The sequence below is a fragment of the Indicator indicator genome, chromosome 1 (genome assembly GCF_027791375.1).
Source record: "Indicator indicator isolate 239-I01 chromosome 1, UM_Iind_1.1, whole genome shotgun sequence".
NCBI lineage: Eukaryota > Metazoa > Chordata > Aves > Piciformes > Indicatoridae > Indicator > Indicator indicator.
The window spans coordinates 23,491,645-23,519,050 of record NC_072010.1 but is presented as its reverse complement, the minus strand read 5'-3'; the positions used below and the strand labels follow the sequence as shown (position 1 = coordinate 23,519,050).

Below are 27,406 nucleotides of genomic sequence, written 5' to 3'. Positions count from 1 at the left end.
GTTCTAGTATATGCAAGAGTAAAAATGCTGGTTTGGGAGAAAAAGGACACATTTCTTCAATAAATACAATCTTTCATAACAGACCAGACTTCAGAGGCCCACATGCTGAATTAGTGCTTTTTTGGACATGAAAAATACACTTAATCCGTCATTTGAGATTAGAAAAAAGATGAGGAAGTGCTGTAGGAGTTCACATCTACATCAATTGTCTTTGGACAGGGAGGCAGATGGATTGTAAGATTTAAAGATCATAGAGCTTGTGTGAGATAAGTATTCAGTAGAATTTACTAGTTTGTTTTAATGAGGCAAAAGTTGTAATTTAATAATAAGAATCCTTGTGAAAAGTACTGTCATGATTTATGTCAAACAGAGATGTTAATTTTTCAAGACCAAAACCGGTTATTGAGGGCAGAAAAACATTCTTCAGTTGTAGCACTGTGGAACTGAGACTCCGTATACAGATTTTATTCCTTTCTCTGAGATACCCAAAATAGGATTGTGTCAAAATCAGACTCCGGCTATGTTAATGTCCTTGACTTAGTGTAAGCACTTCTCAGCAATAACTAAACACAAGTGTTTCACCAACATTATTCTCATCCTAAATCCAAAACACATCACTGTACCAGCTACTAGGAAAAGTCAGGACAATTGGATGCTTGGATTGATTTCCAATGGTACTTTTCATTCCTTAGCTTTAATTTCAAGAGGCAAGACAAGTGCTAAACTACTTCTCCCTCTCTCCTGAAATCTTTTGCTTTGTAACTTCCCTCTTCTGTTGCAAAAATAACACACTACTCTTTGTCTTGTTTCACTTTAAATTCTGTATTAAAAGTTAAATGTAGCAAATCTGAACATTTTGGAAATTTCCCAAATTGGTGTAGTTGGGTTGACTTTGAGATTCTTACATTGTCGTTTAATAAGTGATTACTAAGTGTAGTTTTGCCATGCGTTAAAGTACGCTATGGGGGGATCCATCTGCAGGATAGTATTCTTTATAGGTAGTGTTTAATTACAGTGTTACATTTCAGTCTAATAAATGCAGAAATCTTTACTGGTTTATGGACTTGACTCTTTTGTTCATTTAAAGCCCCTGCTAATAGCAAAAAGTGGAGGTGTCATTTGCAGAATGCCAATAATATTTAAGTTGTAAAGGAAGTATCTCAGAAGTTTGAGAAGTTTAAACTTGTGAGCTGGCAAACGTTCTAGAATGTAATACTGAAATACTGTCTTGGTTTCTCTTTATCTTTGTGAAAGTGCGAGTTACTAATTTTGTATCTAGACTCACACTATTAATAAAACTGAGTTCTACAGGCAATGTATCTTAATTTTTCATAGCAACAATGAATGTGAGTTATTTTTCATTGTAATGCAACCAGGTTGACTCAACGTATGAGTTCCAGGTAATACTTAAAACACTGATGTGTTTTAACAGCACGAGTCACTTTCTTACTGCTTAATCCATTTCCTTATGTGCACTTGTGTTTGATTTGGTTTGAAGTTTCAGATTATTTGCCCTTTTCTTGCACTGATTTTTATAAAATACCATTATGGAGGCTGTTATTCCATGATTATGGAGAACAGATGTGTTCTCTGTTCTGGAGTTTGGATGGGTAAAAGACTGTGGGATCTATGCTACTTAACAAATGAGCATACAAGCATACTTTCCTACATTGTTTTAAGATGACACCAAGGCTTTTGAGATTTGACTGTTAGCAGGAAATCACAATAATAAGCTCTTCTTCCTATAGCAAATGGAACCCTGATGATTTTACTGACGCACTTAGGGAGGAAGGTAAATATGATCAGCTGGTTTAGTACTTGCATGAGAAGCTAATTAAACTTTTTAATCCTACCTTTGAGGTGTGTATTGGAAAGGTCAAAAATACCATGGGTTTTGAAAAGAGACATTTTGCTTACTGTCTGTTACTGCTCTCTCTGCTGCAGTTTTTCTGATATAAAACTACTTTTTGCCAGTGCAGAGTATAATTGATATTGGATTGAAAGTTTCAAAACCTTTGACTTGGAGATACTTTGACCAAGCTTTTAGTTGGGACATAACATGTTAGGTCTATTTAACTAATATTTCTCTGAAAGGCTTGCAGTTTGAAATTCCCAGATGATTAGTACCTTGGGTTTACTTATTTTTAACCAGTTGGCCATGAATATTTGTGGCTGGTTACTTTACATGACTTAAAGCCTCATAGGCTTCATTTAGCTTTACAAAGATCATAGCTGATGGCCACCAGTCTCACTCCATGTACTTGATTTTCCTCCTTTTGCTACTGTGCTGTTTCTCTTGCTGATGTTATTCTTGTTTTCTTTGTAGTTTGAAACCGTTTGTTTGGCTGTTGTTTGTGGGTCTGAGTTGTTTTGTTAGGATATTTTGCTTGTTTGTTTTTCTGTTGTTTTCATTTTGTGGGGGTTTTTTGTTTGTTGGGTTATGTTTTGGTTTGTTGTTTTTTAAAATTGATTTGTTGTTTGGCTGTTTGGGGGTTTTTCATTTTTTGCTTTTTGTTTTCCCCAAGGAGACAATTTCCAGGTTTTCGAATTTTTGTAGCTTGCCATCTTGTGCCGCTTCTGCCAGTTTACTTTTTTGTTCTTCTCTTAGCTACTATGTTTAGTTGCTTTGTAGTGGTTTCAAACATTTTAATAAAGTCTTAAATTAAAAATAAATGTTCAGCATCATTTACACTTAATCAGAACTGAACTGTCCCAGGTGGTACTCACCTAGCACTAACAAAAGGATTTTCAAGGCTGAATGTGGCTGAAATGTGGTGAGGTTTAGAGATCCTGGACAGTATCTGGCACAGCTAATCAGTCTTTTGATTTGCAGTGTTAACACTACACAGTGTTCATGCAACACTTATTTTGTATAATTTGATAAGCAATTTATTATAATTAAACAGTCTTGCCTGTTGGAAATAATCAATTAAATAGTTTTATGCACATGAGAATTCGTTATGTTCTTTGAAAACTAGTTTCTGAATGGTCGTGTTAATGTGAAAAGCAGATGATGCCATAGTTGTGTCTGGCACCACTGAGCGACAGTATCACTAGTCGCAGGTTGATGCTAATTGACTCTCAGATGAATAGAGGCCCAAGCCATGGGTAGCTTAAGACAATAGTTTTCTTGATAGCTGTTTTGTATGACAAATGCACTTTTCTTTCTAAATGTCAGATCCTCCTTTCAGCTTTGTGTAATGATTTGTCTCCCAAACTATTGGGAAGAATGGAATAGTTCTGACTGAGTGGACTTCCATTCTCTTTCTGTAGAGCAGCTGTATTTTCTATACTGTTGTCTGAGTATATGCTTAGACCTTTTGTAAGAAAGGGTCTGTAGATAGCTATATCTACAATTCTACAACTGTGCTGTGCCTTAGTAATTAGTTAGAAAAGCAGTTGGCTGATAGATAGAAACTTTGGAACTATATCACTATTATATGCACAGGATTGTCATTCAGTTGATATATACTTCCCCAAAAAAAAGGTTTATGCTAATGGATGTTGTGTCTCTTGCTAAATTCTATTCATAGACTCTTCTCTCCAAAAGCATAGTTTCAGATTTTGTTATGTTATGGCAGCAAATTCAAAGATATGTAATCTTTCTTTCCTATAATTAAAATATAATTTCTTTTTTTCCCCCCCTTTTTTTTTAACAGTTATTTTTGTTAAAGGTTGGTCATCATGGCTGACATGGATATCTATCCACAATTCCAAGTTGAACATGTTGCGTCCCAGTAAGAAAGACAACCTTCTGGCTTGTTTGCTTTTGGTAGAGAGTGTTTGCTGTTTCTTATAACATCAAAGTAATGCTTCAATTGAGATAATTGTAAAAGTTTAGTAATTGTCCAGGAAATAATTCTCCATTAACTACAGTTAGTCATAACCAGTGGTACCAGTGAGATTTTTTTCCTCACTTGGTCAGTCATCGATGCTATCTCCCTAAACTGTCGTACCTTTTTCCTTAAGGACACATGGTGGTGAGATGGCCTTTAAAACTCATTATAGAGTTTGTGGAACTTAATAAAACAATTCTAGTTCTGTAAATTAACTATATCTTGGAAGTATATACAAAGGCAGAGAAGCTATCCTCAAAAGCATATTTTCTGAATACATGAGAAAAAAAATGGAAAGAAAGAGACAGGTCATCACCATGTCTTGGAGAATTTGGATGTGTGGAGGTGGTGAGTAGTATGTGCTAGCTGTATTGACCACAGGTACTAACAGGATGAGGACAGTAAAGCTGAGGATTTGGAATATGACAAGTCTGAAATTATTTTATTCCAGCAAAAGATATAATATATGAGGGGGAAAGCCTGCTAAATGGTTTATTCTCTTTTTGCCTATGTATAGAGATTTAAACAAATTGGTTCAGAGAAGCAGTGCTCATTCTTTTTTGTTTTAAAGGTGAGATACTTTGTGGAGCTTTCAGTAACATACCTCTGTAGTTGTCCATACATAGTGTTTTGTAAACCATAATTAAGATGCAAGCTAGAACACATGTTGCCCCAGATTCACAGAAGCCAACCTTACTCACCACTTTGACACAGAGCAGATGGCTTGTTATAATGTAGTTGTTGATGTGCTAAGAACTGAAGGCCATGATGGGTGTTGCTTATAATCGCTACCAATTAAAAGATGTTAGTGACTTCAAGGAGGCATCACTATTCCCCACTCCTGCAAAAGGTTTATCAGGATCTTGGAACATGCCTCAGTATCAGTGTTAGATCTTGAATTTGTGCTTTTTGTATTTGTAGATAGATTCTTATTAAAGGGCTGGAATGAAGCAGTTTTATGTCATTAGATGCTGGGGGTTTGTATGTAGTGGAGAAAGGCAAAGATATTAAATTCATGCTCTCTAAAAAGCTTGTCTTATTAATTGTTTTTTTTTTTTGTGGGTTGGTGTTTTTGTTGGGGTTTTTTGTTTGGTTGTTTTTTTGTTTTGTCTTTTTTTCCCCCTCCTTGTTAAAAATCTTAATTTCTTTAAGGAAAGCTTTTTTTGTGAATGAAAAAAATTAAGGTACTTTGCCAGGCAGATGCAGTTTGCTTTGGAAGCACTTGACTACTTTGGTGGCAAGTTCTTCACAAAGCTGTGTGGTAGACATACAGGGATACTGCACCAGGAACTAGATCATCCAAGGAAACTGAGCAGTAACTAGCAACTGATAAATTGTATGTTTCTGACTCTGTGGAAGGCTTAAACAATACTGGAGAAGGAAGAGGCCAAAATGAAAGGGTAGCTTTAATTGTTTCAGTCATTAGTAAGCAGTCTGAATGCAGTAGTGCTCTTCATGATGTAAATAGGATGAGAATTACTATTAGAGTGCCAGCTGGTTCAAAGAATACAAGCACTTGACTAGCATGCAGTAACAGAAAGGTGGATAAACTATATCTTTTAGTATTCAACAGCGAAGGCAGAGCACAATAAATAACTGAATCAGACCTTATGTGTGATGCCACTCCATTAGCCTCAGTCAGTTGACTTCAGCAGGCTTAGCTTGGGGATGAGTTACTGCCATAATGTTTAAATAGAATGAAAATGTAAGCTTTCTAGAATGTTTTTGTTGAACATTATTAAGGTTAACTCATTGAGGAAGATAAAAATGGAAGGTAAAGAGTGTTCATTATTCTGTTCTGAGAGGTACAAGCATAGGTCAAGGTTTGCTCTTGAAGAGTTATATTTTTAATAAATTGGGACCAGCACCATTGTCCTTAATCTTTTATCACATAATTCAGTGTTTTCTCTGGGCTATTTCAGGAAGAAAAACAATTAGAAAAGGTTATGTTCTCATTCATATCCAAGTTGCATGTTTTTGCTAGCATAAATGAGATCTGTGGTCATTGAAACATCCATTTTGACTGAAATTTGAACGGTATTTTTGCATCAGAGGCAAAAATACATGATGCCCTCTGTCTTGCCTTTAATTATCGCAGCTCAGTGATTTACATAATGCTTTGTAATGGTGAAGCTTTGGCTGACTGCCATAATACACAGTAAGCCCAGAGAAGCTAGGAACTGGTAACTACTAAGAACTGGTAAGTACTAGGAACTGGTAACAGTCTCAAGTTGTGCCAGGGGAAGTATAGACTGGATATTAGGAGGAAGTTCTTCACAGAGAGAGTGATTGCCCCTTGGAATGGGCCGCCCAGGGAGGTGATGGAGTTGCTGTCCCTGGAGGTGTTCAAGTAAGGACTGAAGAGCTTAGTGCCATGGTCTAGTTGATTGGATGGGGCTGGGTGATAGGTTGGACTGGATGATCTTGGAGGTCTCTTCCAACCTGATTGATTCTATGATTCTAAATAAGTAAACTACTATTACAGTATCTCTGCCCATGTGAACTGAAGTACCTCTCTAAGTCAAGGTACAACTCTTCAGCTCTTTCATGTTTTAATGGATGTTTAAAACTTCTTCCATTATGTTTTCAATACTATCTCAAGGCTTGAAAAATCTTATATTTTAGTTCTGACCAAGATAGAGAGCTATGAGAGATGAGACACTTGTCATCAGAGTCCCAAAATGACTCTAGAGTAAGAAGCTATAAGCTTGCCTCCCGTTGCTGGCATTTCCATTGAGATGCAGGTCCTGAAAAATCTGGGAGAAGTCAAAATTGGATTCAAGAGGTTGTTTCCTTGCTTTTAAATTATTTCTCTTCTGCTCCAAATCAGGCTTTTTTTGTACTTCATTGTCAATGTCCCTTTTGTGGTGCCTGAGAACTAGCACATTTGGAAATTAGTTTCTGAAGAACAACCAAAACCAAAGGCCCTCCCCCCTGAGAAAACAAAAAAGCCCCACCCCAAAACAAACAAAACAAACCCCAAAACAAGTGAACACACACACACCCCCCACCCCCCCCATGTTTTTAATGTTTTCTGTGGTTTGTGTTGGTGTTTTGGGGTGTTTTTTGTTTGATTTGATTTTTTTTTTTTTTTCACTTCTCGATGAACTTCGTTTCTGGCCAAATTGAAGCTGATACTTGTTTTCATCCAGGCTATAACTGAAAAATTACTTTCATCTTTCTCTGTGCTCTCACTGACCTGTTCTGGTTATAAAATTGCAATGCCTTCTAGTCCAGGTATATTGTTCTCAGTTTTAGGAATTTCCGTTATGCAGCAGGGAGCTCTTTTTTCTGCCTCTCTTTTCTCATAGTGCACAAAGAGTGTCCGGTATACTCTTCCCTGCCCATCATTAGTTTTTCTTTATTTGTAACCATGTAACAGCTGTATCTGAAACTTCTAAGAATGTGGGCTAAATCAAATCGAGCCTAACAATTTGGCTAAAGATAGGAAAGAATAGTTGATGGAGGACTAAGAAGGAGTGAAGGGTATCTGTCTGCCCCTTGGACTTGGAAAAAGCAGCTATGCATGAAACTGGTTCCTTTAGAATTTTCTCTTTTGTTAGCAGCAGCAGCAGTAGTATTCATTTTTAAGTTAGACATTTCACAAAATAAGCATTCACAAGCTTGATGGTCTTCCTCTTTTTAAAGATGACCCTGAACTGTTCTAAGTAATATCTTTAAATATTCCATAAGTATTTTTACTAAAGAATACGTGAGTTGTATCAGACTCCATACAAGTTGTATCAGAATGAAATCCAAATTTAAGTGCTTAGCATTGTCATTATTCATATATATATACATGTATATAATCATCTATAATTAAATAATATTCATATTACCATTATTATATTCTAAGCTTTAAATACCAGTTGATATGAAAGGCTGAAAACATGGTGATGGGGCTTATCCAGGGGCAGCTCCTGAGGAGGGATGGCAGGATGGTAACCCAGATGGCATCTGCTTATTTTACTTTTAAATTCTGGAGTCAAATGTGGAGATGTGTGTTATTAGAAGCTATTTTTAGGAAGACAGAAGTTGAAAGTGTAGGAACAGACACATTTTCTCTCCTACTCACATGCTTTTCCCCTTCAGAAAGAAAACCTGAAATGCATATATGTTCTGAAGAAGTCAGCAAAGCTTGTCTTTGTTGCTACTTCACCACTAACTCCACATACTACAGGCCAGGGACCCCCAGCATGGGAGGGTTTTACTTTCACTGGGAGTCTCTCCTGAGAGCAGAAGCTCTAGAGCACTGGAGTTATCAAACTACCTCTCTGTGACCATGCTCACCAGGGCTAACCAGTTCAATCTGCAAGTGCCCGTTTCTCATGTATGCTTTGTCATTTGAAGCAGTTTTATTGTTTCCACTTCTGTGTTTTGAAATGGCTGGTTCAGCATGGTGTACTGAGTGATAAAATTCTCTGCCAACACTTCATGTTAATCTGAATATATCAGTTTCTCTGCTCTGTGTTAGTCACTTTATTACCAAGTGAAAATGCACTCACTCCAGCACCAGATTAGAAGGATGAACTTTGAAAATAGTAAGTTTGAATGACCTGTGGTTAACTCTTTCTGTTGCTTTTGCTGCTTACTTGTATTAAAGCTCAATTCCAAAACATAGTCTTCTGAATATTGTAATCTACACATCACAATAATGATGGACTGAGACAATTCTGACTTAACAGAAATCTGTTTTTCATGGGCAGGGTAAATGTCTCTGGCTAATGAGTCATTGGGGTAGGTCCTTCTTTGAATCTTTTCGGTTGAAGTGTATTTGCTTGTGGTCCAGCAGGAGAGAGGTTAATTCTGTACTCTATGATTAAAGCATGCACCTGTGATACAGTAGACAAAGTGCCATTTGAGGTGAGAAGACTGATTACTTGACCACTTGCAGTGTTTCAGGTAATGGAGCGCTTCTGTTGTCATGTACTGCTGGGAGAGAAATTATTTTTGGGCAGGCATTTCTGACCCTTATTTCATCAAATTATTGAAAAATCTGTTGTTGATAAAATCAGTACATTTCAAGACAAGATCATTATTCTGGTTTTGCTTTCATACTAAACCAAATTTTCAGTGAAAATTCTCACTTATTTCCAGCTGATGTTTGGTATGTTGTGTTCACCTTACCCCTCTGGAGAAACAAAACAAAACAAACCCCCAAACAAACAAAAAAGGCAAAACCAGCCTTGATGAGAGTCAAGGGCAGTAAAGGAAGTGGTATGTAAACTCCACTGAAATCCATTGTATTCTATTGATGATTTGTGATGTTATCTGTACTAATTTATTTTGAAGAACAATGTTTCCTAGGTATTTCTTCTTAAAAGATAACCTTGGAACTCATAGGCGGATATTGAAGAATATATTGTCATTGTTCCTGTGTTATTTGAACTGAAGTGAGGGAAAGGATGAAGTGTGACTGAGCACTATGATTTTTAAGTTCAAGAATGTAATGGTTTCCATGGAAACCAGCTGGTTCTATCATAGCTACCAAGTTAAATGCTTACAGGATTTTGCTTTTTCCTCCTCTAAAAAATAATTATACCTCATTTTGGCTTTCTCTTCACTTCAAACTTCTCTGAAATTTACTAACTTAATTTTTAGTTCAAAGCTGCCTTAGGCGTTCCTTTTTTGAGAAAGCACTTGCACATAAAAATGTATTTGTTTCTCTTTGTAGTAATCTAAAGATTAGTATGGAATTGGATCTGGTTATGAAGTTCACCTTAGAGGGGGGGTGTTGTCACAGTTTTCATGGTGTCACATTGGGATCACCCTACTTCCACAAGTGGTGTGGCTTTGAACGAATAATGTGGGTCTGTCAGCTGAGAGTCCAGTGAAAGCTATGCAGATGATAGAGGACTGGAACATTTCTCTTACGAGGAAAGGTTGAGAGACCTGGGACTTGTTAGCCTGGCAAATAGAAGACTGAGAGGGGCTCTTATCAAGACTTATCAACAGCTAAAGGGCAAGGGTCAAGAATATGGGACCCAGAGGCATAAGACAAAGTAATGAGCACAAATGAGAACGCAGGAACTTCTGTCTGAACATAAGGTAAAACTTTACTTTGAGGGTTACAGAGCACTGGAACAGGCTGCTCAGTCTGGTGAGTCTCTTCTCTGGACATGACCCTGAGCAGCCTGATTTGGTGAATTTGCTTTAGCGGGGGGGTTGGACTCTTCCAACCCCTACAATTCTGTGATAAGAACTATAGTTTTATTTGTTTTATCAAGGGACTCTTGCATAAGAGTTCAAAATCAACTGTCTCTTCTCACTCATGAGAATGCTTTAATCATTGCACTACAAAGTCATACTTGTTGCTTACTTTCTTACCTTATACACCTGCATCTCAGTCTCTCTACCAGGTAGTTTCTTGGCCAAGAAGTGGGTAATGTTGTTACTCTAGACGTATCTCACAATTTCCCAGAAATCTTGAGAAGGCTGCTTAGGAAGATGAGAGGATGAATTGATACAGTTAAAAACAAAAGGAAGAATGAACAAAAGTAGGACACTGGAACAGGTTTCCCGGGGAGGTGGTAGAAGCTCCATCCGTGGAGGTTTTTAAGGCCAGGTTGGATGTGGCTCTGAGCAACCTGATCTAGTGTGAGGTATCCCTGCCTGTGGCGGAGGGGTTAGAACTAAATGATCCTTGAGGTCCCTTGCAACCCTAACAATTCTATGATTCTATAATTACCTGTGAGAAGAGACCCAGCACCAACCTCTCCACAACGTCCTTTCAAGTAGTTGTAGACAGTGATGAGGTCTCCCCTCAGCCTTCTCTTTTTCAAACTAAACAGCCCCAGCTCCAGATGAATAACCACCTCAAGAAGGCTGTTGAAAAGGAGCAGAGAAGAAATAATGGAATAAAATTCATAGTATATATTGACCCGAGTTATCTTATGATGGATTCTTCAGCCAGTTTTCTTTGGAAAGAGAGTGTATTTTTCAGATGAGGGAAATGCTGAATAGGTGTCATCTGGAATTCAGTGCATAGTTGATACTGCATTGGAAGGTGTTGGTTTGGGAAGGCAGGGTTTGATAGAGTGTGTTACTTTGGTGGAGAAGATGGGAAGATACAGTTCAGTGTGGAAATACCAGGCTGGCGCTTATGCTTAGTGGAATTCTTTACAGGTCAATTTTGGGTCCAACTATCTTTGTGACGTTTTCATTTATGCCACTGACACAGGGAAAATCAGTATGCTGATGAAATTTGTTGATGATGAAAATTTTTGGAGGCACCAGTAGTATAGATGATGATCATAGTGTTGTGTAGAAAAGATTGGATTATCAGGAGTACTGAATAAATTGAAATAAAATTAATTCCTTTAATATAAAAATCCTCTGTATACTGTGAGTGGTTAAAAGCAGTATTTTATAATGCAAGCTTGAAGGCTTAGGTCATGGAAATGACAGAACTAGAGAAAGAGCATTGTAAGACTACTGCACTGCAAAGGTGAGACAGTCGTGATGTTCGTATGCAAAATGGAGAGGAATTTGCAGTCAATTTGAGGTTTTATTGTTGTATAAATTCCTGAAATATTAGGTATAATTGAAATTGTTCATACAAGAAAAGTTGAAGTAAAACGAAAGCAGATGCAGATTACAGTGAATTGTAGAATCATTCACTTTGGAAAGGATCTTGAGAAATTTTTGTGCCCACCCTACTGCTGGAAACAAGGTCACCATTGAATTCAGACCACATTGCTCAGGGATTCGTTGTTTGGGTCTTGAAAACCCCTGAGGAGAGACCTTCCAAAGCATCTCCAGGTGTCCTCTTCCACACTGCTTTGATGTCCTCAGAGTAAAAATTTTCCTTATCACATTTTAAAATCTCATTTGCATTTATGACTACTGTCTCTTGTTCTTCTGTCTTGGACCTAAGTAAAGAGGTTATCTTGGTAATTTAGGCTTAGGAAGGTTGTTAATAGGTGCCTACCGGGCCTCCAGGCTAACCAAGCCCAGTTTCCTTAATATTCTTCAGAGCTTTGAAGACAGTGATCACACCAAGGGCCAGCCTATTAATGAGGCAAACCTTCGCTTGTTTTATTTTAGCAAAGCATGTCCTTGTCTGCAGATATAAAAGAGAGCCATCACAACCCCAGGGGACAAAAAATTTGATTATTACTAAAACACAAAGTCAATCTCACATCAGTGAATGGAACCTATCCAAGAATAAACTTTTGCTGAGAATTCAGAGAACACTCCACTCAGTGGGACAGTCAAGTTCTAGAGTAGCCTTCCAGGGAGTACAAAAACTGAAGTACTTCATTGTATTCAAGTGAATACATTTCCAGAAGGGATTACAGGAGATGATACATCTACCTTATGGAGCCTAGATCCTTCATGTGCCTGCTGCCTTGGCCGTTGTAATGCTGCTATTTGAATGTTACTCATGCTTGGTTCAACCTCCTGTGTGAATTTGGTGTGATGCAATCTTTGGCCTAGAGTTCTTAGGAAACTTCTGATACACTTCTGGAGGACAAACTTACTTCTTACAATTCTGTAAGATGATTCTGTGCACTATGAACTTGAACTAGGAGGTAATAAACGTACAGGGTTTTGAGAAGTGAAACTTCAGTCTGTATTTCTGAATGGTCTTACCTCATAGCTTTTCCTTCTGGTCCATTGTTAGTTTTAAATTCAATTTCACATCTATTAAGAAAAGTTAAAAAAAAAAAAATCTCGAATATGTATTTTAATCTTAAACACCTGAAGAAAAGAAGTAAGTTTAAACTTGGGGTTGTATAGCTTGTGGCAATATGACACTTTTCCTCCTCTGCATTTTAATTGTAAGATGGGAAGAATCTTAAGGTGCTACTGAAGCATAAAATTTACAACAAAATAACTTGTGTAACTGAATAGATGGGAAATCACTGAAACATCAAGAAACATCGTGTAGGTTATAAATCTCTCATTTTTTGATGTTTAAGTGACTTCCCATTTATTTAACTTCAGCTGGGAAATTACAAGCACTGTGTAACAAACAGCAACTTACTCTATGTATACATATACCTACATATACAAGAGGGAATAGAGTTAGGCTGGAGAAGGGCAGATTTAGACTGGGTATTAGAAAGAAATTCTTTACAATAAGGATAATGAGACACTGGAGCAGGTTGCCCAGGAAGCTTGTAGATGCCTCCTCCCTGGAGGTGTTCAAGGCCAAAGTGGACAAGATCTTGAGCAATCTGGTCTAGTGGAGGGTTGGAACATGATGATCTTTAAGGCCCCTTTCCAGTCAAACCATTCTGTGACTCAAATTTCTGTTCCAAAAGTCGTGGTCAGAATTATCACTACAGCCTTTGTGTGTGTGTATATTTTAATATATGGGATTTGTTTTTGTTTACAGTATGTAATCAACACTGAGATTTTTTTACTGTGTGTGCAGTATAGCTGATGGGGTATTTACTGGAGATGTAATTATGAGACTGGTGTTGGCTGTGCTGTGGGGGGAGAGAGGGCGAGGTTTGCATGCTTGAAATCACAAACAGAATGTGCTATTATATAACTGTTCAGAAGGGATATAGTCCACAAATTGTATTTAATCCCAGTTTTGATACTGTAGCTCTTCTTAACTGCTTTTATCAATGACATTACAGTTGGTCCTGTAATGCAGAACTGTGAGGATATGATGCTTATCAGTTTGCTGTAGCAAAAGGCTAGAATTCCCCTTGGTAGCCTGAAAAAAATAACGATTTAAAAACATCAGGATTGTCTTTATGTCCCCTGTTGCAAGATTGTCAGGGCCATGAGAATCATGAAAGCTTCCTACAACCAAGACTTTTTCGACAAGAACGGGTGGAAGAGTGTTAACCATGCAAGAGAGAGAGATGCAACTTCCTTGATAAATTTTAACATAGGAAAATACCGAAAGTCACCATGTATCCTTTCATAAATTGCAAAATTGCTGCTTTTATATTAAAACTTCTCTACCTAATCAAGTTGTGGTGCGGTTTTCCCCTCTACTTCCTATTGACTAAGTATGTATACATGTATGTTTTAGGTTTTTTCCTCTTCTCTTTTAGATAGAAACTTTCATTAATGGCATTTTGACATAGATTTTTTAGATGCCCTGTAGTTTATTTGTAGCAGGGTTCTCAGGCTTGTAAAAGAAGTAGTACAGCACTTGCAAGCCATTGAATTTCCAAGTGCTCTTGAGTGGAAAGAGATTAGATTATAAATTTTAAAGACAAGTTTTGGGATTCCTTGCTTCAAATCCTTTGAGGTAGTGTCATGTGCAACTCCAGACTAACATTCCTTCATCTGAGATTAATAAATATAAATAAAGAGATATATAGATATCATATATTTAGACAAACATGCAAACTAAATGTGTCAGAGGCATGCTGTACTATAAATAAGAAAATACTTTAACCTTTCATTAGAGCAGCTGTTTCCTTGCACTTGATGCAACATCTGCTTGACTGATTTAAGGATCTATTTTGGGCTTCTCTTGATACTTGGTGATATTTTTATTCATTTTTTTAAATAAAAATATTCCTCTTGCATTTTACACATACTTTGCAGTACATCTTGTAGAATTCTTAGTTTATCTTGATGTGCCTTTGATATTTTATAGTAAGATTCCTAAGAATTGTTCCTCAGTAGTTATATGTCTTGGGGAGGAGGAGGAAAAAAAGGAGCTAACATTTTTCACTCCCCCTTCCCTCCCCCCTTGTTGCTTATAATGATTCTACATTGTATATTAACTGCAAGAGCATGACTTAATCAAGTTTTCCAATAAGCCAGTTTAGTTTTGGTTATTGCCCTGTGATATTCTTCTCCTTTCTGTATTCATCTTATTGTGCCTGCCACTTTTAAAACTCAGGAGTGGGAATAAAAAGAAATGTCTCCAATGTTACGCTAGATGAAGAATAACTTTAGTTCTATGTTAATGCTGTGTCTTAGTCACATTTTAAGTGCTGAGCAGGACTAATCTTCTGGGTTGTGGGTTTGTTTGTTTTTTTTTTTTAATCATCTCCTTGTAGGATCCGAATCAGACAGGTCTAGGGAGCTAATGGTTTGGTGTACTTTCTACTTCCTAGGAAAGTGTTATGATCTCCAAGACAGGTAATCTCTGGCACGGAGGAACTACACACAGATGAAGGAAAAGAAACCCTTAAGATAACCTGCATAAAATCAGAGCTGAGGGACTGCTTGGCCAGAGGGAGAAAGATTGTGAGGGGGATGCCAATTAAAGTAGAGGAAATTAATGCAGGGAGATTGAGGTGAGAGGCAGGAGGGCTGCTGCTGGTGAAGAAGCTCCTTACCACTGTTGCCTACAGCAGGCACTGCTGCCAAATATTTGGGGTTTAAACAGGTGGCCCATGCTTAAGTATATAACAGCTTGTGACACAGTGTAAACCTCCTGAATTTTTGGCAGTGAGTTGGTGTTGGAATGAAATGCATTAATGCTTAAAGGATAATTACAGATAATGAGGTATAAAGAAAGCGCAGGGAGCACGGTACCCCACACCTCTAAAAACCAGAGAGTGGCAAGCTTGACTTTTGATGAAAATAACTTACTTTCTACATAGGCATTTTTACAGTTTCACCTGAATATGTACATGGTAACTGATGTGGTGTCGTAGTGTCAAATGTGGGTTAAGTAGGAGAAATTAGGATTCAACAGAACAATTAGGAGTGTGTGTAGGGGCCTAGCATAAAAGACTTAGCTGAAAGGAGGGGACACCAGCTCAGAGAGAGCTTGTTATTGGAATCAGTATGGATCACCTGCCTGAAACATCTTTGTAGTATGGAATACTTTCCACCTGGCCTCCTTCCCCTGGGAGGGATGGAGTAGTAGGAGTCAGGTGAAATATGGAGCCTTGTGCTTTAAGACATTACAGCCAAAATGTCAGTTACAAGTTCAGAGGCTGCATGATTGTAAGGATCAAAGCAGAGAATGGTATTAAGTAACTGAGCAAATTGTATATTGCCGTGTGAAGTTATACATGCTCTTGGGACATAATCACAAGTTGTTTCCAACAGAGGAAATTACTGTTGGTATTATACAAGTATCTGGTGAGACATCATTTAGTATGCTTCAGAAATAGCCATCTGTTTTGAGAAGAGAGAAAAAATTGAAATGTGAAGAGACTAGCTCCTAGGATTAATCACAGAATCTGGAAGAGACCTCAGATGGTCCAGTCCAACCCTTGACCCAGCACTGAAGGGTCAACACTAAATACTAAACCATGTCCCTAAGTGCCTGATCCACATGCTGCTTAAACACCTTCAGGGGTGGCGACTCCACCACTGCCCTGAGCAGATCATTCCAATGTTTGATAACCCTTTCAGTGAAGAAGTGTTCCCTAATATGCAGCCTAAATCTCGCTTGGCGCATCTTGAAACCATTTCTTTAGTCCTGTTGCTTGATGCTAAGGAGGAGAGGCTGGCCCCCTCCTCACTCCAACTTCACTTCAGGTAGTTGTAGGGAGCGATAGAGGTCTCCCCTCCCCTCTGTGTAGATACTCAGGTGGATACAGTTTAGGGTGGGGAAACTACTTAAACTGAAACACAATACAAGCAAAACAACAAATGGACAGTCCAGTCATTGTTAACTTTAGGCATAACATTTTGAAGATGTAATTACAGTAGTCAAGTTTTGGAGTAAACAGGGATAGTGGAACTTGAACTGCTTGCTGCTAAATCTTGGTAAGATTTGAAAAGAATTCTTTAATCATTCTGGAAATATCAAAGAAAATGGAACTTTAATGTGTTCTGAATTTGGTGAATAATTGTCTTTGACTAAACAGCCTTCCTGCAGCTTCTCTCCTTTAAGGTTGGAATTATTTTTTTTCCCCAATTTTCTGGTATGCAGCAACACTCAGTAGCAGTGGTGCTTTCGTAGAGTCAGCTTCAACTTGGCTTCTTTCCTGAGCTAATGGCAGAACTTTATTTTCTGAAGGGTGTTAGCAGGGAGTCAGAGATGGGAACCTAGTCCTTTTATGCTCTTTTTATCCTTGCTACACTTTGAAATAGAGATTGGATTGCTTTGTGGAGGGGTCATTTTCTTCACTGAAGTGTGCAGGATGATAGAGATTGTAATATGGGTATTTCCATTAGGTGCTTAAAGATAGGTGGGATGAATCCAAGCCAAAGCGTTCAAGAAAAAATAGGCATGATCTGGAGAGCTTCTGAAATAAGTGGTGAGTAGGTAACTGAGGCAGGGCTGTCATCTTCAGTGGATATGATGTGCTGAGATTTTTGACTCTGCAGAAGTCTTGAAAATGTTGGACATCAATTTTTCCTTTTTTATTTAATCTAGAAAACAATTTATTGAATTCCAACAAGGAAAGCTTTGTTGCAACTTAAAATGAGAGCCACAATTTGAGAGTGTGATTTGGAAAAAAAAAAAAAAAAAAGAGTATACCAAAAGTTGATTGCAATTTAGGCTTATAGGCCAAAACACAGAAGCAGCTAGACTGGTAAGTGCTAGCTACCCAGACACATTTTGTGACCTTGCTAGCAGTTGCTTGAGGAGCCAAAATACAATCTCTCTTGCATCGTAAGTAATACTGTAACGAGATCGTTATACAGGTTGTTTTAATGCTACATGGAAAAGGAATTGTATTCAGTAACTTGCAAATAGAAGAGGGGAAAATTACAACTGAAGATGTTGATGGTCATATAAAGAAAATCAGTGGCAAAAACACTGTGATGTAGTGTTATTAACTGTGGAGCTCAAAAAATCTACTTGTAGTGAAAGACGGTGGAACAAAATTTTGGATTCAGAAGACTAGTAGAGAGATTCAGCTTCTGTGGCAGATGGGACTGAGGAAGGATACTGCCTGACTTTAATTTTTCAGGCTTATATTTTTCTCTTCATTCAATAAAATACGCTGTCAGTATGTATTGACTGGAATTTTTTCATAGTCTGCCAAAAGCTTTTTTTTTCAGTGGTAGAGTTGATTTGGTCGCTGCCTATCAATTTTCTGGTGTCTGGCATCAAAAATGCCACCTGTTAGAGTCTGATCTTCTTAGATGAAGTGTAAACAAACAAAACAAAAACCTCTTTGACCTTATTTTTAACACTATCTTAAACCATTTTCTCAGGTGACTTTGGAGCTTTCATCTAAAACTGATGACAAGTTTTTGATAACTTTAAAAAAAAAATTGAAGTCTTATTTGGATGCTTTCCTAATTCTGCAATTTTTAATTTTTTTTCAGATAAATTTGCGCCTCATCTTGGTAAGTGGGAAAACGAAAGAGTTCCTGTTCTCACCCAACGACTCCGCTGCAGACATTGCAAAACATGTGTATGACAACTGGCCCATGGGTGAGTATCTGTGTGGGGCTTTGGCTTTTTAAATGGTGAGCTAGAAGCTTCCCTGTATTTTCAGACTAAAGTGTCAAATTAAGTATGTTTATTGTGTATTGGGGCATAGATTTCTGTAGAAATACAATTGTCTTGTTGTCTTCCCTATTTCTTCAGTTGGGCAGATATTTAGATGTCTGGACTATTTCCTACTTAGTCTCCTTTTCTGGAGACTTTCAAGACCGGTCTGGATGCATTCCTGTGCTACCTGCACTAGATTATATAGTCCTGCTCTGCCAAAAGTGTTGGACTTGATCTCCAGAGGTCCCTTCCAACCCCTAACATCCTGTGTGATCTTCTGCATAATTTCTAATCTTTTTCCCTCAGACTGAAGTACTTTCCTATCTTTAAATGCTTTTCTTGATCAGTTTTGTTAGAGGATGAAGTAAATGTGTAGAAATGTTGGAGATACAAAACTTCTTATGTGAGCTAATGCAAAACGTGGCATGTCATAGGAATGCATTAGTGAAATTGAGTCTGAAGTACCTCTTCCTTATTGGACTATATTGGAAAAGATCTGTAATAGTTACATTTTTCCCAGGAAGTAAAAAAACAAAACAAAAACAAACACAAACAAACAACAAAAAAAAAAAAAAAAACAAAAACAAAACAAAAAAACAACCCCCCCAAAAAATATAAAACTTTTTAAGAGACATTAAAAGGCTAAGGGAAACTGAGGTTGTTTGTATGGAAATATTTGGTGTTATGTGCAGGAGTACTAGCCTCTGAAAATGAAATTGAAAACCTAAGATGTATATTCACATATGTGACAGTTCCACAAAAACAAAGTGCTTCTCTTCCCATCAACTATGATTTCATGTGAAAATAGCCAAAACACAGACATAGCATTGCATACAATTGCTTCTTTTGGACGGGACTTGGTCTGGGTTGCTCTTCTGATGTTAAGAAAGACTAGTCTTTACTAAAACATTGCAGTATCTGTTTCTGTACTGCATTTGTCAAAGAGGTATGGTGGATGATGATTCATGCAAAGAAGTTAGTGTTGACAATCCATTTTTTAGGCCTTAAACTGGTCTTTGAGGTGAGGAAAAACAGAGTTTCAGGGGACTTGTTTGTCGTTTGTTTTGCTGGGATGCAGCAGTATATACTTAGTAGAACATGTCTCGAAGGAGGTTTTTACTCCTCTGAAGTATTAGATACAGATGTAAAATACTTTCACTCTTAAGAAATTTGGTTGATGTTATCATTTGTGTAGCTACTGTACATATCTTAATATGTGGCTACAACATAGTTGTCGTGATAAAATGTTCTTTGTGTATTTTTATCTGTACTAGTAAAGGCAGCACAGTTGTTTTCATACACAGGATTATTTCTGAACATGAAGGTTGCAGACTGAGTTTAAAGTTGTGTACCCAGACTTTAAGGTCTCTATTACAGAAAAAGAAAAGTAGGACTGGACATGGAAGCCTAAGTTCAAATACATGCTCTCTTGAGGGAGTGCTGTAAATGTTGATGAATATTTAATTGCCTGTGCAAAGAAGAATAGTGTCAATTTAAAAGACTGAGGAAATACCTACTTCAGAATAGCATACAGGCTTTCACAAACATTAGCCTACTAGCTGGTTTCAGACTGAGAGTGCTTTTCTTTACCACAGAACTGAGAAATTTTGATGAGGACTGAAGTTTCCTTGAAAAAGAGATTACATGAAATTATTATTTTGACTTCTTGTGATCTTGTGGGGAGAAAAAGTCATGAGATAGCCTCAGTCACACGCTGTCAGGATTAAGGCAAACCTCCTGCTTTTGGCAATACAGTTGTTAATTAAGGATCTCTTGACTTGTAGTGGAAACCACCCAATTTATATTAATGTCTGTTATCTACCTAGGTATCTGGTCTCTTCTTCCTCCCCTCGTTTTCTTCTAAATGATGTTAATTTTTTTCTTGTAAAGCAATTATCTGCTGAAGTTAAGTAAAAAAAAAAAAAAAAGTAGTTGTAGATAAATATTTCTTCCTTGGCTCATTTAGTCATCAGTGGAAATTAAAATTTGAAAATATGTCAGAAAGAAGTGTTTCAGACTGTCAGCCAAGAAGCAGGAATTAAAAGGATGGGTAAATTGGCAGCTTAACAATGAGCAAATACCTGTGCCAAAATACAGGCTGTTTTCTTTTGATTGCTGTTTTCTGTCATTATGGCACTGTGAACTGGCTGAACCTTGCCTCTCTACAGCTGTAGGATAAAGGAGGTCAGACCTTATGGATTAAAAAAAAAATAAAAAGAGTTTGGTATCTTTCAAAATATCCTTTACCTCTAGCAGTGTGTTAATTCAGATCCTTAACATAGCCAACTTCGCAGAGCAGCAAAAACAGTATGTGCTTGAATTGCAAGACAATTGAATCAGAGCCTGAGTGGAAATACTTGAAATTCAAATAGCTCTGGTTGCCTAATTTGATCTAATCTTATAAACCAGGCACATGGCAGCACCTGGGGATATTGCAGGCTCTGCTGTGGATTCCAGCCCTGCCTCCTCCACAGGCTGCAGTGGCTCGTGCTGCCTGCCTCTGCCTGCTCGCTGTCTGGCACCAGATGCCTCTCTGTACGCTCTCTGCAGCCATGGCTTTTGTTTTAGATGCTTCCCCCTTCTCCCCTTTTCATTTCTTCTTAATTTGTGGTGCCAGTTGCTACTGCCTGTATGTTAATCGTATGTTCCCAGTGAACACGTTGGTTTCTGTTGCTTGTCCTGATCTCTTGCTGAATGTTCATTTTGGTATATAAACACTACAAAAGCAGAAAGAGTGAACATTTGTGAACAGTTGTTACTAGATATCTGGTCAGCTAAGAAACAGAAGGCACTGTATGCCCAAAGAGTCCATTGAAATTCAGCATTTCAAGTTTTTGTAATATTTGTTCTGAAAAAAAAATATTTATATTTATTTGTTGGTCACATTGTAACTGGGAACAGTAAAAGAGAAGGAAAAGATCATTTAAGCTTATAAATTATTGATGATGACTCAAGCGTTATAGGAAATGCATTACAGGGAAATGCATGCTTGCTTTTCCTGAGTGACTGTTTGCCACATTGAAAACATCCACAGACTGTCCTTTGAGAAGTTCCTTAAAATGTATCAGTCGTTGTGCTCTGTGAGAGCCCTCTGTTGCGGCTCTCCGCAGTGAGGGTTTGGGGCTGCTCAGGTCACGGCCTCCCGCTGGACATTTAACCGGTTGGATCTGGCCATCATCGAACACCGCTGAGCAGCCTGCCCGGCGTGCTCGGTGCTGTGAGCTGAGAAGCCTGTTTCAAATGGCCCATCACATGCACTTTGGATGTCTGTGTGGCTGCTTTGCATTGCTCGAGAGTGGCTCCAGTTAGACAATTAACTGGTTGGGAGCATGGCTTGAGAATCTTCTGAACGGAGGAAATGAAGGCAGTTTTAACCAAGTGGATATCAAGCTCGGGAAGCAACTGACAATGTATTTTATGAAATATTTTGTATGGGTCTTGTCTGTAGTAAATATCTCAATGAAATATTTGTGTAGGACTTTTATATGTAGTAAATATCGCAGGCAATCAGTGTAGTAAGTTAATAATACTTATATTTGCAGGCATAAAATTATGTGTTCCAATGCCCAATGTCAAATAATAAATTCGAAAATAGATTTTAGGCCTTGAATCATCTTTCTGTTTCTGCAGTCTATGCTTTCTCTGCAGTGTTTCCTGTCAGAGAATCCTGTTAGTTTTCTTCCTGGGTAGAGGCAAGAGAAGTAACAAAAGGTGTTTTTATTGTGACATAGCTGTGAAATTTCTCTCTCTTTTCAGATTGGGAAGAAGAACAAGTCAGCAGTCCAAATATCTTGCGGCTTATTTATCAAGGGAGGTTTCTTCATGGCAATGTGACACTAGGAGGTATGAAAATAATTTTCATCCCTGTTTCAGCCAGGTGAAGGGGGTATTTATTTACAGTGCAGTAAAAACTGCTTTACTGTTCAAGATCACAATATGGCTTGCTATTCTTCCTTAAACTTCAGGGGGTACCACCTGGCAAGTCAAATCCCTCTTGTGTAAGAAACAGAAATACAGTTTTTATTTGTTGTCTTTTTAAATTGAATACTTTTTTCCTGCACTTGCAGGGTAAGCTTCTTCATAAATGTCTGAAGTTTTTTAAAAAGTTTGGTAAAGATTGATAACTGTTAAACAATACTTTAAGTCTTAGTGCAATGAAGAAAGACACCCTATGAATGAGAATGAGGGGAAGCATTCTTGCTGTCCAGAGCTCTCCCAGGGATACAATTGCATAGTTATGTGAAAACAAAAGTAAATGGCTTCACTTCATATGCTAAGGAAATGCAATTCAACTATGCCCCCTTGTGGCAAGTAATTTCCCACAACGATATATTTTGATGGGTGTCTTTGGTAGAGATATGACACAAATCTGTAAAAATAATCTTTCTGTGTGAGATAAAAGCTGCCAGTGTGACTATCAGCTATATCCATGGCTAAACAAAATTACTCTCTTCTCTGCACAGCTTTAAAAGTAAAATAATGTTCTTGCTTTCTCTGTATGTTCAGATTGTTCATGCATTGGTCCTCAAGTGCTATACAGATAGGAGAATATAATGCACACTCACTAATGAAGTGGTTTTGAAGTTAAGATAAACGTGAGAAAAATATCTCTGGACTCCTTATGATGATTGTTCCATGAAGAAGTGACTGAGATGACATAGCTATTGATTCACTTGCTACTGTTACTGATGTTGGCTAGTGATGTACTTTTAGAATAGATTTACTCTCCTTATAAATCAATCTTTAATGCTGCTGTATGTACAAACGAGATCATTGTAGGTTCAGCTGGGAGAACTCTGACAGTTTTATTTGCTCTTTAATTTTTATGTTTACCAGGTGCCAATGAGTGCAGCTAGTAACAGTTGAAGTAGGGTTGAAAGACAAATGTTACAGCTCAGATCATCTCTGCCAATTACAGAGGTGCTAGTTTGACCTTATATCTTCCAGGCAAGGATAGCTAAATGGGGTTTTCTTTGCCATTCATCTCTAGGTGTTACTCTTTCCCACCAGTGCGTGTTCCCTTTGGTGACATTTATCTAAATGCAAAACAGCTTTGAATATTTGTTTAATATATGTAATATATTGTTTAACAAATTCAGCTGTAAAAAAATAGTTGCATGCTGTTGACTCTTGCATTAACACAGGTCTATGGATTTTGAATACTCACTTGGATTCAGGGCATTGTAGTTCATTCTAAATCACTCATGCGTTGCAGTTTAATCATCATGATTTTTACCCTAGGGATCTTCCATGTACATTCATGTTTTTCAAAGATCTTTTTGTTGCTATATTGTTTTTAGGAAAAGAATCCCCAAAACATAGGCTTGCTTCATTCAGTGCTAATGAAGTTATCTAGAGTCAGATTATACAGCCAAAGGGGAACAGCTAATCATGAAGTAACCTGAAAAGACTGTTGCTTGAGTTTGTGGTGTTCATTAGACATAACCTGAAGTGAACTAGTTATCTTTAGAAGGGGGGAGGGGGAGAGCTTCTTGCTAAATACAACATTTAATTTCTTATGCTGTTATGCTGCAGTTCCATTACGCTTTTTTATATCTGCAGCTCTCTATAGCTGTGTTATAGCACTTTGTGTTTTATTTGCTTTAGGTAATTAGGAAATATTGACTGGAATTTGGACCAACTGTGTACTGAAAGTCACTGTATCAACTAGCAAAACAAAAGTTTCCAAGGAAACAGTTCAGTGCTTTCTTTTTTCACAAAAGTCCATTTTTGTGCATATTTTAAAATGTCATAGCAATGTTGTAGTTGTAACCTCACAATATCTACATAGTGTCTTAGGAATTAGAGACTCCTATAATCTAAGAAGCATCCAAAAAATGACAAGTTGATAGGAAAAAAATGGCTTTTGAGAAGAAAATTTCCTTTTAAAGAAGCCATCTCTTTTGCCAGCTTCTCTGAATGGTGTGTCCCTAGAGGAGTGGTAGGGCTAATGGCTTTGGAAGTGGTAAAGAAAAACAGACCCTCCTGTAAAGCTTGCTGTGCCAGGTTTGCCTGTGATCCTTGAGCCACCCTGAATTGTGTCCTGCCTGTGTGAAGGGTTAGGGAGTTAGCTAGCAGGACAGAGTCTGTTTTTCAGCTTCCAACACAAAATTTCATCCTTCAGCTGATTTTTGGTCAGCAGCTTGCATTTGAAATAGCATTAATTAGAGAGGTGATACATAACTGACAGCTCCTTTTTTTTTTTTTTTCATAGACAATGGTAATCAGCAACATTTTACTTTACTTTTTATTGGGGACAGAAAGCCAACCCACCACATGCCATACACATGCCAAAAGTGGGCTGACAACAGAAAATCTGCGATAAAAGCAGAATTAAACACACGGGGAAAGAGCTAAATACAAGTGTAGTTTAAATGAAAGAAAAGAATGGAGGGAAGGAGGACAAGAGCAAGGAATGATTAGTGAGTGTAGGTTAGGGTACTCAGATTGTCATGGTGCTCCAAGCAAGGAGATGGAAATAACTAGTAAGAACTTGTGTGAACTACACAAGCTGAAATTAGTTAATTGAAATATTAGCATACTGTTACTTGATTACTGTAAATGTTTAATCTCCACAACTCGCTAATCAAGTCTCCTCAAGTGTCTTGATACTAGGAAAAATGGCCCTAATCTGATTAGTTGATATTATTTTGTTCTTTCTGTGATGGCTTCTTAGGAGTTTGTCATGAAGACAACTCTTTTCCATTGAGTTAACAGATTGTTAACATGCTCTTTGCAGAGTTTTCAGTTGTTTGACAGAATCAAATACCCAAAATACTTAATTGTTGACAAACTAAGCTCTCAATAGCTTCTAGTTGCAGGCACAGGCCATGCCTCAGGTAAACTAAGCAAGTGACCTAGTAAACTAAGATCTGACCTTCTGTAGAGATAGCTTTACCCAAAGCCACTTCAAAGAAGCTAGTGGAGCTGTGTATCCCTCTGCAGACTTACACCTGTGTTTAATCATAACTTGCATTTTTTCAGACAAATGCATTGGCAGTAAACATGCTTAATAGCAACATTGGAGCTCAGCTTGTGTTGAAGACATAGTAACCAAATACAAGGTTTATTAATTTAAAATTTTGGCACTCAATTTTGAATCTTGGATGTTGTGATTAAAATAGGGGCATTTTTCTCTTCAGTTACCTTCATGTTTATTGGACATTCGTTATTTATTCACTTAAAAGGTTTTGGTATGCTGCATGTGAAAGTAGAAGATGTAAAATGAATTTGGGACAACAAATTCAACTCAAGTCAGAATGATTTGTCACTAACGATTTATCACTAATGTTTATTCCTTTATAAGGCAAGGAGGTCAAAACTTAGAGCATCTTTACCTTACATTTCTCAGAAAAATAATCAAGGAAGATGCTTAATCTTATGAGCTGGGGAGAAGAGATAAAACCAAAGTTATGTAAAAAACTTGTGAAAATAACTCCCCCCAACCAAATAGTTGGAAGAAGTCGATGTTCAGAATATTGAATCTGGCAATGAGAGTCTGCTAAATATGATGAGCAACAGAGAATGCTCTCACTTCAAGGAGACTAGAAGTTTTGATAAGTGTTATACAGGGCTAAAGCCATAAATACAGCATTGTGTTGGTATACATGGATCAGAATGTGAAAGTGATCGTTTTAGGATCAGAAAGAAGTAGAACCAATTACAGGAAGCTCCAATTGTGTTATTTTGTGTTACTAAAGCTCACCAAAGCAGCATTGTGAGAACTACCTTATCTGACTTAGAACGTTTCAAATTTGCTGGTTTTCTCATGCAGCTGCTGATGTTACAGATTAATATTAAAAGGCAAGGTGCAGGCATTATGTATTTTGGAAAAGTCTGTATCATGGATCAAAGTGTGTTTTGGGAAAATCTGTCTTGCAGCAGTGGCTCGTTGTTTGGATGTCTCAGGAATGACAATTTAGTTAGAATTAGCTGCTCTTTTGCATCCTTATCAATAAAGAGTACTTAGCACCTGAGCCTTGGTATGAATACCTACTTCTACTTTTACTTAACAGATGAAGGCTGTTTCCTAGCAGAAATGTCATGTCTCTAAGAACACAATGGTTTAAGTGGTGATTATCAGGTACCAAGACCCTGATCTATAAAACTTCAGCCAGAAACACCTTTATTTAATAAGTGATTCAGACCTAACTCTATGAACTTCTGAAATGATGCTAATCCAAGTATAGTTACTTTCAGCTGGATATTTTGAAGAAAGAAGACTGTTGTAATGTATTAATACATCTCTCTTTCTCCTTTTGCAGCATTAAAACTTCCTTTTGGGAAAACAACAGTGATGCATTTGGTGGCTAGAGAAACATTGCCAGAGCCAAATTCTCAAGGTATGCTGTGCACTAGAGGTGTTTTGTACTCAAGTACATGGCAAAGAGATCAGGTCTCTCACAGGCTTTTTGAGTATTTCATAGAGATTTTCATAGAGAAAAGTCCTTCTGGTCTTTTGTGAAGCAAGTCATGAAATGCTTTTTGTGTAGGTTGATTATGGAAAATAAAGAAATTAACTTGCTGGCTTAGCATTTTTGTAGAAACTTACTCAAAGTTTAAAAGCTTTAATTTTTATTGTTAAAAGCTAGTTTTGATTTATTTTTCAGTTAGATATGCATGTGTTTATATAATAAAAACATGGGGTTTCTTATTTATTATCAAGCACGCTCAAACACAGAATGACCTAATTGCTTTAGAAATTGCATGTAATAAACGCTTTCTTCTTGCTCCGCAGGTCAAAGGAACCGTGAAAAAACTGGAGAAAGCAATTGCTGTGTAATCCTGTAAACCCTGTTAGCTTTACCTGCTAAGTGTGATGTAATATAGTCTTTGTCTTTCATGCTGCTGGAATAGAAGAGGCCCTACCTTGCTTCAGACACCTGTAGGAAGAGCCTGTCTGTAAATCCATGGAACTGAAATATTAAACGAACACTGTCTCATTAGGTTTGGGGTTTGTTTAAAGAAAGAGAAAGATCTATGAACACTTTCATTGGATTTTTTTTGTTCTGGTTTTGGTTTGTTTTTTAATTCCTGCATTTTGTTTGTTGAATAATCTTTCAGTACATCAGTTCTTGAAAGAACTCAGTCTCCAGAGAAGTTAGTGTGGTGTTTTTCTTGTTTGTTTTTTTTTTTTTTTCTTTCATAGCAGGAGTCATTTTGCTACCACAAAAACATCCATTAACCGGATCTAACCAGTCAAGCTTTCTAGATGCAATTTGCACTAAATACGGTT

The 27,406-nt window shown here is 37.5% G+C and overlaps 1 protein-coding gene across 1 annotated transcript in view; it reads left to right on the top strand.

Moving 5' to 3' along the window:
• Positions 1-27,201, top strand: part of UBL3 (ubiquitin like 3) — a 57,067-nt gene extending 29,866 nt beyond the window's left edge. Inside the window, exons 2-5 of the mRNA XM_054386632.1 lie at positions 18,003-18,111; positions 21,928-22,014; positions 26,436-26,513; positions 26,909-27,201. Of these exons, the coding sequence (XP_054242607.1) occupies positions 18,003-18,111; positions 21,928-22,014; positions 26,436-26,513; positions 26,909-26,961 (327 nt within the window). The 3' untranslated portion in view covers positions 26,962-27,201. The remainder of the gene's footprint in view (positions 1-18,002; positions 18,112-21,927; positions 22,015-26,435; positions 26,514-26,908) is intronic.
• Positions 27,202-27,406: the final 205 nt, after the last annotated feature.